A 15607-nucleotide genomic window follows, 5' to 3' on the forward strand; every position below is an offset into this window, starting at 1 on the left:
ATAGAGACGTCTCAAGACAAAGCAGAGCAAGCCAGGTTAGAAAAGCCAAAAACTTTAATTTTCAACATGAGCTACATGGTCATGAACACAATGCAACGTGACCCACTCCAACCCAGGGGCCCTGGAAACCCTCCCTCCCCAAAGGCCCGAGTGGCTCCTGCTCCCAGAGAGGGAATGAGGGAAAGGTGGGTGGAGGGAGGGAGGCCCCAGCCTGAGGGCCCGGGGTCCTGCCTTCCGGCCACCCCCTGAGGAGGCAGTGGTAGAGTGAAAGGGCTCCAGGCGTGATGCCTGAGGCCCCGGGTTCAAGTCTCCACTTTGCCTCACAGAAGCTATGAGTAAAACGGGCAGTCAGCCTCCCCATGGGGTCTGTGAGTCAGATGAGCTCATGGACATGAAAGCTTTCCGTCCACTCTGAGGTGCCACTATACAGACATGGGGCCCTCCCAGAGGGCCACAGGAGTCATTACAGGGGAACAGGGAGCGCTTGGTCCCCTGGGCTCGGCACAGCGCTGCTGCTCAATAAATAAATGCAGGTGGCCTTGCTGGACGCAACAGCTGTGCTCCAAAGGGAGTGGGGCTCAGAGCTGCTTCTGAACACTGAAATGCGCCCAGGAGCTCCTGGTTTAAGGAGCTGGATGGCCAATCAGCTTGCATAACCACCCCAAACTGCCTGCTTCCCCTCCTTGTGGAGAAGAGTGAGCTCTGAGCTGTTGGAGAACTGGGTTCCAGTCCAGGCTCAGCCACTAACTCACAGTGAAACCTTAACAGGTGCCTCCCCCTCCCCCCAACAGGGCTCTTTAAAATGGGGCTGATAACATGGGCCCCCCTCTTACTGCCCCAGGAGCTTTGTGCGGGTGTACTAGAGGTAAAAGCACTTTGAAAACAAAAAAGTTTGAAAAGCACTACGGGAAGCTCAGGTATTATTAATCTGAAGGTTGTGAGGATTTCCTTAAGATGAGGTGTCCCACAGCTGCCTCACTCCCACACAGCCGTGGGCAGGAACGGGGGTCCTGCCTCCCTCAAGTAGGTCCTGGACAGGTTATAGCCCCTTGGTGGGAGCCCCCACCCAAACAACAAGGCCTGGACCAAATCCTGTGCACGCTCAGTCAGCTGGGCTAGACCCCCAGGAGAGCTTATTCTCTATGGCAACCTTCTCCCCCAAACCCAGGCCCAGAAAAGTCACTGGCCCGCTGAGATGGAACCAGGCAGGGCTGGGTGGCCCAAGGCTTAAAGGCCACAAATACTTATCATGGCAGACATGCCCGGAGCAATGGCCTCCTGTCCCGTGAAGGAGGGAAGCACAATGGCGCCCCTGGTTCTGTCCCCATCACTCACTTGTTGAGGGGTCTTGGTCAAGTCACTTCCTGTTTCTGGGCCTCAGTTTGTTCACCACTCGGAAGGGCTACAATTCGCCCTGCCCATCCTTCCAAGGCCACTGGGAAGCTCCATGGAGACAAGGGAGGAGGAAGCGTCATGGGAAATGGTGTCCCCACCTCGTCCTGCCCTGGCTCCAGCTCAGCCTCAGGTGGGAGGAGGCGGCCCAGGCTGGGGGTGCCACTGAACTCACAGGTGACCCCAGAGGCGGCTCTTCCCCACACTGGGCCTTGGTCTTCTGTCTGTAAAATGGAAATGACTTCACTAATGGTCCCAAAGCCCCTTTCCCTTTTGTATGAAAAGCAGATTCTGGAGAAGGAAAGTGGTGAGGATTCACTCCCTCAGGACCCCTGCATGTGACCTTTGGCCCAGAGCCTGAAAAAAGAATTGTCCCCTAGAGACCCGGCCCCCCACCCCTCCCCTACTCCACCTCTCTGCTCCTCTCCAGAGGGTGGAGTTTGAGCTGGCAAAGGATCAGATGGCAGTGGGGCTTGAAGGTTCCCCAAAGCTGATAATAGTCACCCCCTCCTGGAAACCCCATCCCTTGGTGAGGACAGCTGGTGGGTCCACACCACATGGCCAGAGCCCCTTGGAGGGGAGGAGCACGTGCTCACAATGATGATACGAAGAAACAGGGCTCCAGCCCCCACCCCACCCCTCCAGGAGGTGAGCGGAGATTTCACAGAACAAACAAGAAAGTCGTGGGGGGTGACCACCCCCAGGATGATGTTATTGCTTTGGAGCGCTCTCTCTCTCTATAAAGGCTGTGCAGACACCAGAGGGCGGGCTCAGGCTGGGGGCCCCACCCCTCTCCCTCTGGTTGGGACAGCCAGGCTCCACGTCCTCTGAAAAGCTAACCTTGAACATCCGGAGCAGTGATGGCAGGAGAGAGAAGGCGCTCTCCTGGCTCAAAATATTCTAAATGGCGAGTAATAAACGAACAGCAGAGAAATCACACTGGTTAAAAAGACAAACAGGGAGGGGCTGATTCTGGGCTTCAGGTGTGAGTCCGTCCAGAACCCTGCTCCCTCCTGCCCTCAGCCTTAGGATCCCACCCACCACAATCCCAGGAAGCCCTGAAGACCTCCAGGATAAAGGGGCATCGCCATCTCCCCTGCCCAGTGCAGTGTGAGAAGCTCCGTGGAGGTGAAATAACTCATCCAGAGCTTTAAAGGATACCCAGGGCTTAAACAGGCAGAGGGGAGGGGAGGAATTTCAGCTGGAACGAATGGCCTGATCAATAGCCTAGAGTGAGACCAGGGACAAGGTGGGACCGAACACAGCCGGGCATCCTCATGGGAAAACAACCCCCTCTAATGGAGCCCAGGCCCCCTCCACCAAGGCCCACAACCCTCAGGAGTGCTTCATAAATTAAATCAGTACCAAAGATAATAAATCAGAACATCTGAGTATAATGGGCAGCTCCAGCTACAACCCTACGGGTTAGGGGGGATGAGGAGGAGGGGCCGGCCTCCTATGAACCAGGCTCAGGCCCAGGTCAGCGAGGAGACACCTGGCACGCACTTGCGTCTCCTCTCCACCCGTCCTGGGGCTCTGTAAGGACTATGTGCTAGCTAAGAATGGGCCCCAGGGCTTGGAGCACTAACTACCCAGCTAACCTGGACTACACCCTACACAGCAGGGACTGGGTAATGAGGGGTGGTGGGCTGCTGGGTGCCTCCGGGGAGGTGGCAGAAATGTGCTTCTACAAAGAGGGGCCAGCCTGCATCCTCCCCAGCATGCAAAAGGGCTTCTGTTGGCCCCGGGGAGGGCTGGGCTGGGCAGGCAGCTACCCAGGCCTGCTTGAGAAGGAATCTCTGATTCTTACACTCATACCTCTTTACTCTTTCTCTCCTTGAGCCAAGATAACTGAGGCCGGGGCAGTGGGTTCTGCCCTTAGTACAGGATGGTTGGTTTAAAAAGACTAAAATAGGGGAGCTGTGTTGCCTCCCGAGACCCCTAGCCTGGAAGCAGAGGGGTGGGCAAGATAAACTTTGACCTCATCCAGCAAGGAGAGATTCTCCTATTTGGAACCCTCGCCTTGGCACCTCCAGTCCCAGCCCAGCTTTCCTCAGACTCCCTCTCCACTCCAGCATCCCCAAAATGCAGAGATGGTGGGCCCTCTGGGCTCAGGGTTCTGGAAAATCAGGGTCCTGCAGCTTCTCCACAAAAACACAGACGACAGAGTCCTTTCCAGTCCACCAACAGTTTCCAAAGTAGCTTGTTGCAATCCCATGAGAAGGCACCCTGGGGATCTGTGCCAGGCCCCGGGCACCACCTCTTTCCTTTGGTCCCTGCTGGACCCCAATTCCTAGAGCTACCGGAAGAGGGGCAGGCAGGAGGGGACGGACAGATGGACTTGGACAGGCTGCGGCAAAGCTCCTTCCACGGGCAGGCGAGGGAGGCCTGAGCTCCTCTCAAGTGGGGGGCTCTGGGCCCCCCCGGAGCTGGCTCCGGATCCTTGCAAAGCTGCCCCATCAGCTTTGGGGCAGGAGTAGCTGCCTGAACCCGGTGCCGCAGGAAAGACACTTGCTGGTAATTGGCACCATGGAGATGGCCGCTGGGTTCTGGACTTGGCTCCGGGCAGCGAGCTTCCCAGGAGGCAAAAGGGGGGAGCGGTCGGACAGTGTCTGGGGCAGGAGAATGGTGTGCTCTGCCACCTCCATCTTTCCTTTCTCCAGATTGCAGCCACATCCACCAGGTCAAGAGCCGGCCAAGTCAAAGTGCAGCCAATCCCTTCGGGAGAGGGAAGGTCTCGGGGGGTAGGAGGCAAAGAAGGGGTGAGGGGGGGCCCTGGGGGCAGGTCTCCCCGTTCTGCTTCCCCGCTGCGAGGGAAAACCCCGGCCTCCTCTGTTCAACGTGCCCCTGGGCCTGGGGTCCCAGGTCGGGGCTTGGCGGTCTCAGGCCATCTTGGGGAGCCCCTCCCCATCCCCAGCACTAAGATCGCTCGCCACAGGGCCCCACGGTGCTCTCCAGGGACAACTGGGATGGCTGCCGGAGCAGGGGGCCTGTGGCTGGGTCCACCATGGAGGAGGTGGGGAAGAGCTTGTACCAGCCCACGGCCAGGGTGGTCAAGTCCAGCTCCTCCAGCAGCACGCGGGCCACGCCCATGAACTGCTTCCGCTCCATCCGCCCGTAGTTGCCCCACACGATCACCTGCAGGCAAGAGACACAGGGGTTCAAATCCTGCCAGTGCCACTCATAGGCCCAGAACCAGAACCTGGGCCACCCCCACACCCAATTCACCTCTGAGACTGTGGATTCTCCTCTTTAAAACTGCTCAAGTCTGACCATATTTTCTGGCTCCAGTGCCACCATTATTGCTGGCCTGGATGGCTGGTTCCTGCCTGCAGCCTCGCCCTCTAGGTTCCATCCTCCATCTTTGAGCCCAAGCCTTGAGGGCTGACCTGCCGTCATGAGTCACCTGCCTGCTTCCCTTATGGACCCTCTGTTTCCAGATCCTCAGAAGTGCCCCAAATGAAACAAAGTCTTAAAAAGTGGCTGGGACCGTGTGCATGCTGGCTTCCTTCCTTTCCCCAGCAGACCCTTTTCTGCGGTGCCTTCCCCAGGTCTTGGTCAACACCCTTTCTTGGAGCGGGCAGCTGGGTGGTCTCTGTGGCTGCAGGACCCTCATTTGCTCTTCTGTACTTCAGCTTCTAATTCCGTCCCCCTGGATGAAGGTGGGCTGGCTCAGTCATTCAGGAGAGCCTGGGGGCTTAACCTGCAGCCTTTGGAGTCAGACACATGTGGGTTGAAATGCCAGTCCTGGCTGTGTGGTGTGGGGCAAGGCATTTAAGACTCAGGGAGTCTCAGAGTTCTTGTTTGTAAATGGAATTATCCCCACTCAGCTTCCCTGCCAGGCGAGGACCAGAGGAGATGATGGATGTAAGAGCTCACTGTAAGCTGTAAACTGTTCCTCAAGCATAGCAGGTAATGTGAAAACAACTGTCCAGGAACTGTTCTAACAGCAGACCACCCTTAGATTCCAGCTTCCCAACAACCCTACAAAAATGAGCCCATTTCACAGCTGTTTAAGCTGAGGCCCAGATAGGTTACATCATGTGCCCGAGGTTGCTCAACTAATAAGTCGTCAGTGCTCCTTATTCAGCTGATTAGAAGCCCACTTCTGTTCATGGATGGGTTCGTTTTCACTGGTGTTATGGGAAGAACTGTGTCCCCCCAAATTCACATTGAAGCCCTAACCCTCGGTACCTTAAAATGTGACTATATTGGGAGAAACAGCCTTTAAAGAGGTGATTAAGTTAAAATGAGGCCATTAGGGTGGGCCCTGAATCCAATACGACTGGAGGTCTTATAAGAAGAAGAAATTAGGACACACAGCGAGACACTGGAAATGCACATGCACAGAACAAAGATCATGTGAGGACACAGCGAGAAGGTGGCCATCTGCGAGCCAAGGAGAGGAGCCTCAGAAGAAACCAACCCTCGACACCTTCACCCTGGACCTCCAGCTCCCAGAGCTGCGAGAAGTAAATTTCTGTGCAGGCCATCTAGTCTCCAGCACTTTGCAATGGCAGCCCCGCAAACTGACCCAACTGGCATTCCGGAGCTCGCCCGTGGTGGGTCGTCCTGCTCTGACATCAGAGCCTCAGCAGCAAGCACCCCAGGTCAGATTTCTGTTTCCCCACTCCCTCTGCATAGCAGACAGGGATGTGCCCCAGAGCTTCTCCAAAGATGGTCAGGCCAGAACACACAAACCTTCATCCAGTGGCCAGATGTGGCCCCCAGATGGTCTCCTGGTTGTTTTAAATTGTATATGAATGCTCTAGGTGAGAAGGGCTTTTCCAAACTTTCTTGACAGGGATATCCAGCAAGTGAGAGACCCACATCACCTGCCAGTGCACACAAGGAATTCACAACAGAAGCGAGCACCTCACCAAATGAGACTTCCCTTATGGAGAGTGATGTTTTCTTTCCTATTTGTATTTCTTTCCTATTTCCTATTCCATTAAAAAAGAAATACTTGTTGAGACCTGCTAAACTGATTTCACAACTCACTGATGGGTCTCAACCCACAAGTTGAAAACTCTGCTCTAAGCGGGACCTTGGCCCCTCAGGTTAGCAAAAGTCCCACTGTCTTGGCAAATTCTAACACCTTGGCCCTGCCCACGTTTGCTCTGCCTGCCCAGGTGAAGAGTGAGAAACTGAGGTACAAGCCAGAGGGAGCAGGCCTATGGCTCCTTCAGGCATTCGACCTGGGGCCTGCCTAAACCCACGATGGGCAGCTGTCTCTAGTTCAGATCTGAGTGACCAATAGGATCCTCCTAATGACCAGAGAGCCAAATGCCTCTCTGGATCCTCCACAGGCTCCCCGTCTATGATCACTGGGCTCCAGGCCAAGCCCCTGGCCTTGTCATTGATGATGATGGTGATGGTCATGGTCATGATAGTGCTGGCGGCCATTTGCAGAGCACTTACCACAGACCCACCCTGCAAATACTTGTCTTGCACAAAGCGCATGATTCAATGCCGCAGTAATGATCTTAGGAGGTACCACGAGCGTCCCCATTTCACAGATGAAGAAGCTGAGGCTCAGAAAGGAACTGGTTCAAGGTCGCACAGCCAGTTGTGGAGCTCAGATCAACCACAGTGCTCCATGTCGTCCAGGTGAGGCCTCCCCAGGGGCGCCTCCCTCTCCCTCTGGTCTTGCACACACACCCCACGCCCCTCACCTGCAGGACTTTGCCCTGGGGACTCTCGGGAAACAGCAGCACCTGGTTATACAGCGGGTCCAGCGACTTACGGGCGACTTTGGTCTTCTTCTTGGCAATGCATACGCCGTTCTCTAGCAGGTAGGCCTTGATGTAGGCCGCTGGGGGCAGAGGCCAGCGGAGTGAGTTCTAGTCTGGGCTTCAAATGGTGCACAAAGGGTGCAGCAGAGGGAGGCTGCCCACCCACTGCTGGGGATGGGAGGGCCTCCATGGGGTCTGGGGAAGAGGTAACAGGGGCGAGTAGGGTGTTGGGTGGGGTGGTAGGGTGCAGCCAGGCTTGAGTGGGGCCTACTCAACCCCCGGGTGGTCCTTCCTGCCTCCCCCTTCCTTTGCTCACTCTCCACTGACCTGTTTTTTCTTTTGGTCCCTGCCTCACCCAGCCCTCCCCTGGCTTATACATCCATCGCTGACCTAGTCACTCAACAAATGTTTATGCAGCACCCACTGTGTGCCATGCACCCTACCAGGCACTGGGGTATAAACAGGAAAGGGGGCCCCTGCCCTCCAGGAGCTCAGTCTAGTCAGGGAGGCTGACAAGGTCAACTACAATCTCAACTGGGTTGCCAGAACAAACCCTGAATCATCAGTTCCATGTGAGTCACTAGAGTTGGGACAGAGGGGTCCCCCACAGTTGGGCCCAATTTGCTCTCTTCTAGACCCAGACACCCCTCAGGATATCCTTCCCACCTCCACCCCTGCCTTGCAGAGGGGAGGGCAGACCCACACCTGGCAGTGTCTTGGAGCCTGGCTTGGCTGTCAGTCCCCGAGCCTGGATGATGTCCACTTCGAGCTGACCATTCCGTTCCTGCAAGCCAATCTCCACATCCCCTGCAAGAGGACCCAGGAGACGAGAGTGGGAAGAGGCTTAGGAGCTCACTCAAGGGCTCAGTTCCTCCCCTCTGCTTAGGGATGAAATCCCCTCCCCTGCTCCCAGCCCAAAACAAGACCAGAACCAGCTCCCACTCCAAGTGCCTGGGCGCCTCTGAGGGCTGGCAGGTGCGACTAGACTCCAGGCTGGCTGCTCAGCAGATGGAGCCAAGGCAGAGCGGAAGGAGGGAGAGATGCAGGGCGTCTGGTGGGAGCCCCTCCCCGATTTGGAACAGGTCTTGGGGCACTCACCCATCGGCGTGGTGGCCAGGGTCTGGCGGCCCACAAACTGTGCTGGCCCCATGCTGCCCAGGAAGTCACTGAACTGGGCGTCCGACGCCAGGCAAACACCCCCATAGTTAAGGCTGCAGGAAGAAGAGAGAATACGAAAACAAACATTCCTGGGGGGCCGACCGAGGATGCTGATGACAGGCGGTCAGCTCTGGACCGTCCCTCATTCCATGTGATTTCTGTCCACATCCGTCACCCAGCCTCAGGCAGACTGGTGTCCTGTCTCTCCATCTTCTATCCTCATGGCCCTAAAGTCTCAGCTAGGACTCCTAAATTCTAGGGCTTAGCTTTGTGTCCTATACCATTCTCCTACCTCTCCTTGCCGAGCCTCAGGTTTCACCTCCGTGAAATGGGTATGGTGATGCCTGCCTCTTGGGGTGGTTGTATCTTACAAGGGAGATGATGCTTGTCTGTGCCTGGCTCCTAGGGTTTGGTGTCACGATCCTCAAAATGTGGTCCAGAGACCAGCAGTATCACCCGGGAGCTACTTACAAACAGAATTGAGCCCCACTCTGCCCGCTAGATGCTGAATCAGAGTCTGCCTTTTAACACAAGCCTCAGAAGACTCGTTTGCACCTGATAGTTTGAGATGCACAGGACCCGTGGCTCAGCCTTGGAGGTATGCATTTGTTGCTGCTGCTGGGTGGCCCAATCTTTACTTCCCCTTCCTTTGGGAACAAGATCTGAAATCTCCTTTGGGGAGCCCTCTCCCCAAGCATTGATTTCTGCTGGAGTGGAACAGACCTGGCTCCAGAGGCTGGTGTGAGCTCAGCTTGGCCAATCAGGGCATTAGCTTCCCCCTGGCCAGTGATTGGCTCAGAGATGGGCATGTGGCCCAAATCAGCCCACAAGAATCTGGCCAGGAAGCACTGTTTGAATGGTGGGGAGTGAGAAGCTCTCTTCCTACCAGATGTGAAGTCGAGACACAAGACTGAGCTTCTGGCAGCTATCCTACTACCATCTGGAGTCCATGAATGGAGCCAGCAAACTGGTGGCCCTGTGTGAGCACCTGGATCAAGCTCTACCCGAAGCAAGTGCTTCATCTATTTTTTTTGGTTACATAAGTCAACAACAACAATAATTATTTTGCTTAAACCAGTTTTAGTCTTTTCTTCCCCATCTCTGAAATGGGAATAACAATGTTCCATCTCCTAGGTCTGCTGTTCATATTAAATGAGATGAGGCAATATGTACCGTGCCTGACGTACCCCTATCATTTTTAGGAGCAAAGCACCCACAACCCCTTTTCTCATCTGACCCTCGCCACAAGCACAGGAAGGTGGTTTTCACCTTTCTCACTACTATTTAAACGAGGAGGCCCAGGTTCAGCCCGGCCTAAGGCCACAGAGCTCACAGGGCAGTCAGTACTAGAACACAATCGTTGTAACGCCGAATCCCAGGCCACTTTCCACCTGGGCTGTTCCAAGAGCAGCTCTCACAGGTGTCCCAGCAGTAGCCAGGGAGGTCTTTGAGCAGGAGGAGGAACTGCCTCGGGCCTCGAGGGCACTACACGCTTTGTTCCATGCCCTGAGAGCCACCACCCCACCCCAGGAGGCACTTCCAAGGGCGGAGGGGTTTCTGGTTCCGCCCCGCACGGGCACCCATGCTGCTTCCGAACCACTCTGCTATTTTCCCTTTTCCCAAGTTCTTCAGAGACACCAACGCTGTCACGGTCCTCTCTTCCTGCCTCCAGCTCCTCAGTCTAGAAGTCTTCCTGGGGGCGTGAACCAAAGCTTTCTGACTATTACGCCTAATCAATTCACAAAACCTCACAACGGGAACAGGATTTACCCACTTGCTCAGTCAAGTTCCAGGAGGATGTTCTCTAATCTAGCCCTCCCTATTTCACAGATTAGAAGACCGAGGCCCAGTGAGACAGACACCTGCCCGAGGTCTCTGTGATGGCAGCGCTTGCTGCTCTACCAGGCTCCCTCCCGATTCAAGTCACCCGATAGCCTTTTGCACCTTTATTTATGCAAGAAATTCTAAGCAAGCTGAGGGAAGGGACAAGAGAAGACCCTGTGCACAAACACCTTGCTATTTTGCTGGGCGAACCTGTTGCTCCTACAGAAACAACTAAGAATAACATAACAGGGCACAACCAGTCCTAGACCCCCCCGCCTCGGGGTGCACACCTCAGTACCAAGGGCCTGCTCTGTGCCAGCGCCTGTCCAGGCTCTGGGGCTACAGCAGTGAACAATACAAGGCCCTGTCCTCAAGGACCGGACATTGTGGTGTGACCCCTGGATTGGCTCTACTGAAGCAGGCATGATTTCATCCAGTTGCCATGCAAGGATGCTGAGCTTCAGGAGGGAAAGCCACATAGTAACCTCGCCTTGTCCAGGACTAGTCTCGATACACGGGGTGGGCTCCCGGAAGCCCACCTGGTGTGTGTTTCTGTGTGTGGTTAAGGCCACATGTTCACCTCTTCCTCCTGGGTACACAGCTCAGTCCACCTCCCAGCCTCGTAACTGAGAGTGGCCTATGGACATGAACTAACGTGATGTGGGCCATTTCCAGGCCTGTCCTATGAAAACCTCCCACAGGCCATCCCACACCCACGAAAACAGCTACCATCAAAAAGAACACAAAATTTAAAAAATGAAATAACAACCGTTGGCAAAGACGTGGAGAAATTGGAATCCTTGTGCACTGTTGAATGTCAAACGGTGCAGCCACTATGGAAAACAGTGTGGCAGTTCCTCAAAAAATTAAAAATAGAACTGCCATGCGATCCAGCAATTCCGCTTCTGGGTATATACCCCGCCTCAAAACTGAAAGCAGTGTTTCTAAGAGATACTTGTACACCCATGTTCATAGGAGCATTATTTGCAATAGCCAAAAGGTGGAAGCAATCCAAGTGCCTGTCACTGGATGGATGGATAAGCCAAGTGTGGTATGTACACACATGGGCTGTTATTCAGCTTTAACAAGGAAAGAAGTTCTAACACATGTTACAACATGGATGAACCTTGAAGATGTTATGCTAAGTGAAATAAGCCAGTCACGAAAGGACAAATGCTACACGATTCCACTTACATGAGGTACCCAGTGGAGTCAAAGTCATAGAGACAGAAAGCAGAACGGTGGTTGCCAGGGGCTGGGGGAGGGGAGAATGGAAAGTTATTATTTGACGAGTACAGAGTTTCACTTTAACAAGATGAAAAGAGTTCTGGAGATGGATGGTGGTGATGGCAGCACAACAATGTGAATGTTCTTAATGCCATTCACTGAACCATACACTTAAAAATGGTTACAATGGTAAACTTCATGTTGTATGTATTTTACCATGATTAAAAAAACAAAAACAAAAAAACCTCCCACATGCGACTTCTCTCTTCCCACATCAGAGTGTTCAGCAGAGGGTCTTAGGGCCCCAAGGATGGTGACGCCACAAGAGAAAAGGAACCTGGGCCCAATAGCCAGAAACATCTGCACTGAAGTTTGCATGAGCAAGAAATAAACGTTTTTGTTAAGTCATTGATTAAAAAGTCTGGTTACAGCAACTGGCTTTACTATAACAAAGACAGTGAGCCTGTCCCCTGGCTGGAGCTGGTGGGTCCAGGGGTCGACCCCTGACCCGAGCTCAGGCAAACACTCTCTGGGAAATAAAAAAGAGAATCCCAGAGACCAACAGTCATGAGAACTGAGCCGTGGGAATGGTCTGCCCTCACCAAGAGCCCAAAACGACTACCCAGTCCTGGCTGCTCAGCTCTTCCCTCAACCACGTGAGACACCGCAGCGTCGTTGCAATTAAGTCTGTTTTTACTTAAGTTATCAGCAGAGTCAATGGCAGGATAGCAATTTGACATTTTGGCCTCAGTGCTTTTTCATTTTCATGATTTCCTACTACCCCCAGCTGCCCTGTGCTCTGTTCAGGCAGTAGCCAGGGTGCTCTACGTCCACAGCCTCAGAGCAGGGAAGACCGAGGAGGATGCAGAGAACAAGACAGCAGATTCTTGGCTTTTGAGTTTCACACCTAAGAAGAAATGGACTTAGAAGGATAGGGACAAAACCAGGCTGCCCTGCCCCAAACGAACGAACAATCCCCAGCGTGGAGGGCAGAGGGAGTCAGGCGGGGAGGGAAGAGAGCTGGGATGCTGGAGCATCCTCGAGGAAGGTCTGGGTCCTTGGGCTGGCGGTGCCGGGGATGACAGGAAACCTCAGGTAGGTTTGGGGAATCTGGAAGCAGAGGGGACTCATGCTCATCCTTCTTATTGCAGGGAGCTGAGACAAGGGCTCGATGCCTTGCAGAAATGGCTGCCTGGTGTCTTGTCAAGTGAATCTGCGAGTCTCTGCGGCTCTGTGTGTCCCTCCACGCCCCAGGGAGGAGCATATGGCCCTCTGCATGTGAGAGAGGGCCAAATCAAGGCAGAGGCAGAGTAGTATTTGAATCCACACAGTCGGGCTTCTGAATCTATTATCTCAACAATTATGCAACAGTGTCACAGAGAAAGTGCTTAGAGAAAGGGAAAAACAACTTAAATATCTGGGGATGGAAATGTGTACCCATTATTCTTGCAAACCCAAAGACTCTTAACGAACAGCACCAAACTGTTCATTAGACTCTCTCATGGCTGGTGACATGGCCTTTCCTCTAAGCCCCTGTCGCTATTCCACCCCTGCCTCCTGGACGTCTCCGGGGGTCCAGGCTCCATTTTACAAGGAAGGTCTGGGCTCCGAAAGCCCCAGAAATAGCAGTGCCTCTTGGGTTCAAGTCACTGAAGGGGCCCAGCCTCCCAGGCAGCGGGTCCTTCTGCAGCCTGAAATTGAAAGTTTCCTCCAACATCATTGTCTGCTCCTCAGTTCCTGGTGGGATTGGGAGCAGACAATGGGGAACTGGCAGTCTGGTAATTAGCAGTAATTGTCTATAATATCTGGGCGGCTGCCTGATTTCCCATCCCAGGGTGCCTCGCCGGCTGCCAAGGAACCAGGCAGACGCCCCAGAAACCCTGAACGGGTTATCACATCCTCTTTGGGGCTGCAGGAAGGGAGAATAAAGTGGTGGCAGGTCCCTACTGGCCAGAGGACCGACTGCATCGGAGACTCCACTCCACCTTGGGGTCTTCTCTGGAGCAGGACGAAAGGCAGGGGATACAAAGTCAGAGCTGGTTCTACTCCTCGCTAGTCAACTGCTTGCTGTGTGACCTCTGGCAGGCTGCTGGTGTCTCTGCACTTGAATCTTCTTATCTGCAAATGAGACCACCCCTCCCTCATGGACAGTGTGCAGCCATTTCATTGGTGGGGGCCTGTGCTGTTCCAGTCTTAACTGTTTTGAACATCTCTGTTCATAGCATCCATTCACAAAGGGAGAGGAAAAAGCTTGCTGAATTATTAAGTGCCACATACCTCCTACCACCTAGACCATACTTTGTATGCAGTAGGAACTCAATAATTGTTCACTGCCAAACCCTTCAGCTGGTGAAGGGAAAATATAGTGGTTAAGGTGGGACTTTGGCATAATACAGACCTTGGATTCCGGTGCTGTGCAACCTGGGCTAAATTTTGTAACCTCTCTGGGCTGTCGTTTCCTCATGCATAAAATGGGAATACGTCGTGATCGCCTTGCTGAGCTGTTGGGGAGAGTCAGTGAGATAATGCAGGCAAGGTGCTTAGCCCAGGGCCTAGAACACAGCATCTGCTGGAGGAATAAAGCACACCACGGCTTGCAGGTCCCTGCTGCCCGGCCTGCCCAGACAGCTGGGGCCCCTTCGTGGCATTTCTGATTCCAGACCTGCTGGCAGTGCAGCATCTGGATGCCTGAGACCAAGCCCAGGGCATCTGGAGGTGGTGCTGGGGGGGCTGCAGCAGCTGGGTCCTCCCAGGACACATGCCATGTGGGTGGAGGCAGAAGCCGGAAACAGGATTACCACCCGTGTGCCACTGGCCTTTTCTTTTGTGTTAATGGTGAAATGAGATTTCCTGCATTTCAAATCCTGTTAGTTCTGTTTGTGGAGCTGAAACCCATTTGTCTTTTATTATTAACCTTTGAGCTCGGCTTGGCTGGATTTTCTGTGCTCTGGATGCTTTAAGAAGTAATTGGGTTATTTGGGGGTTTGATTCTCCTCTTTTCCAGATGGATCACCTGCCTCAGTCGCATCAGAGATTAAAAGGCTGCACAGCCCTCACGGTGATTATGGGTGATGTGGTTCTGAAAGGTTTGGGTAGTTTATGCGCAGTCTGTTCATCCAGTCACCACCTGTCCCCACATGTCCACCTGTCCATCAAGCTTCCCACAGACTTGCTGAGCCCATAATACACTCCGTTCTGCTGTAACGTGAAACAGACATTTCTAAAAATTACCGGGAAGCACAAAATCCTGCCATAAACATCACAGAGCTGATGGGGAAAACAGAGTTAGGGGCGCAACACCCCCTATTTATTCCTCCTTCAGCAAAAAGGAAACCCAGGCTCCAAGAGCTGAAGGATGTCTTTACAATCAGTGAGCGGTGGAGCCAGGACTCCAATCCAGGCCTGCCTCACCCCAAAACGTGGACTGCACGTCCCTGTGCTCAGCTATGTCAGTGTCACATGAAAAACAAAGGGAAAGACAGGGACATGATAAAAATGGTAGCGCCGTCGTAGACATGTTAACTGGTTAGGAAATGCAGAAATATGACAGTCAATACGGCGCTTTACCTTGAAGATGGCCTGAGCTTGCTTGTGGAAGTGGGTGTCAGAAGGCCTGCAGCCTTAACTCTACTGCAAATCCTGCAAAGGGGTGAAGGAGGCTTTCAGAAACGGGAGGGGAAGTTCAAACGCCAGGGGTGCATGGGTGTGGCTCAGAACACGCACAGGCTGACGGAGCAGGTAGAGGTCCGAGGTGTGGGTGTCTTGTGTATTCCTATGTGGGTGCAATTTTCTGCCTTCACTAGTGTGTCTCGTGGATGAAATCACACCTGAGCAAAGGTGAAATCCGTGTTATGCTCAAGTTATTCCCTGATACTTTAATCGTGTTGGAACAAATCTATGTTTTCGAAACAAGCATTGTAGCGGAATTGATTGTATGCCAGGATACGTGGCATCACACAATCCTGGCTCCAGCTTCTCAAGCATTCAAGACATTTCCAGCTCCGCCCCCCAGCGCCCCTGCCCCCGCCCTGAGAGTGTGGTTCATGGCCATGAAGCTAGGGATTTATTTTTATTTATCAAAACTTTGCCATGAGTCAAGCGCTAATAGTACTAGGTTATCAATAAAAGCTAGGTACTTAAGATATAATACCCACTTTACAGAAGGGGAAACTAAGATACAGAAATGTTAAATAACCCAACCAAGATCACGCTGTTAGTAAGCGGCAGACCCGGGACTTGAGACCTAGGAGTCTGGTTCCCGAGCTCATTTC

The 15607-nt window shown here is 53.5% G+C and overlaps 1 protein-coding gene across 2 annotated transcripts in view; it reads right to left on the minus strand.

Annotated features, from left to right (window-relative positions):
• Nucleotides 1-36: 36 nt before the first annotated feature.
• The window catches only part of RIMS4 (regulating synaptic membrane exocytosis 4), a 126934-nt gene continuing 111363 nt past the window's right edge, over nt 37-15607 (minus strand). For both annotated transcript variants that reach the window (XM_070588396.1, XM_070588395.1), the window contains 4 exons: nt 8226-8338; nt 7833-7934; nt 7068-7207; nt 37-4530 (listed from right to left, as the gene is read on the minus strand). In XM_070588396.1, coding sequence (XP_070444497.1) covers nt 4312-4530; nt 7068-7207; nt 7833-7934; nt 8226-8338 — 574 coding nt within the window. In that variant the 3' untranslated portion in view covers nt 37-4311. The remainder of the gene's footprint in view (nt 4531-7067; nt 7208-7832; nt 7935-8225; nt 8339-15607) is intronic.

The sequence above is a fragment of the Equus przewalskii genome, chromosome 21, assembly GCF_037783145.1.
Source record: "Equus przewalskii isolate Varuska chromosome 21, EquPr2, whole genome shotgun sequence".
Taxonomy (NCBI): domain Eukaryota; kingdom Metazoa; phylum Chordata; class Mammalia; order Perissodactyla; family Equidae; genus Equus; species Equus przewalskii.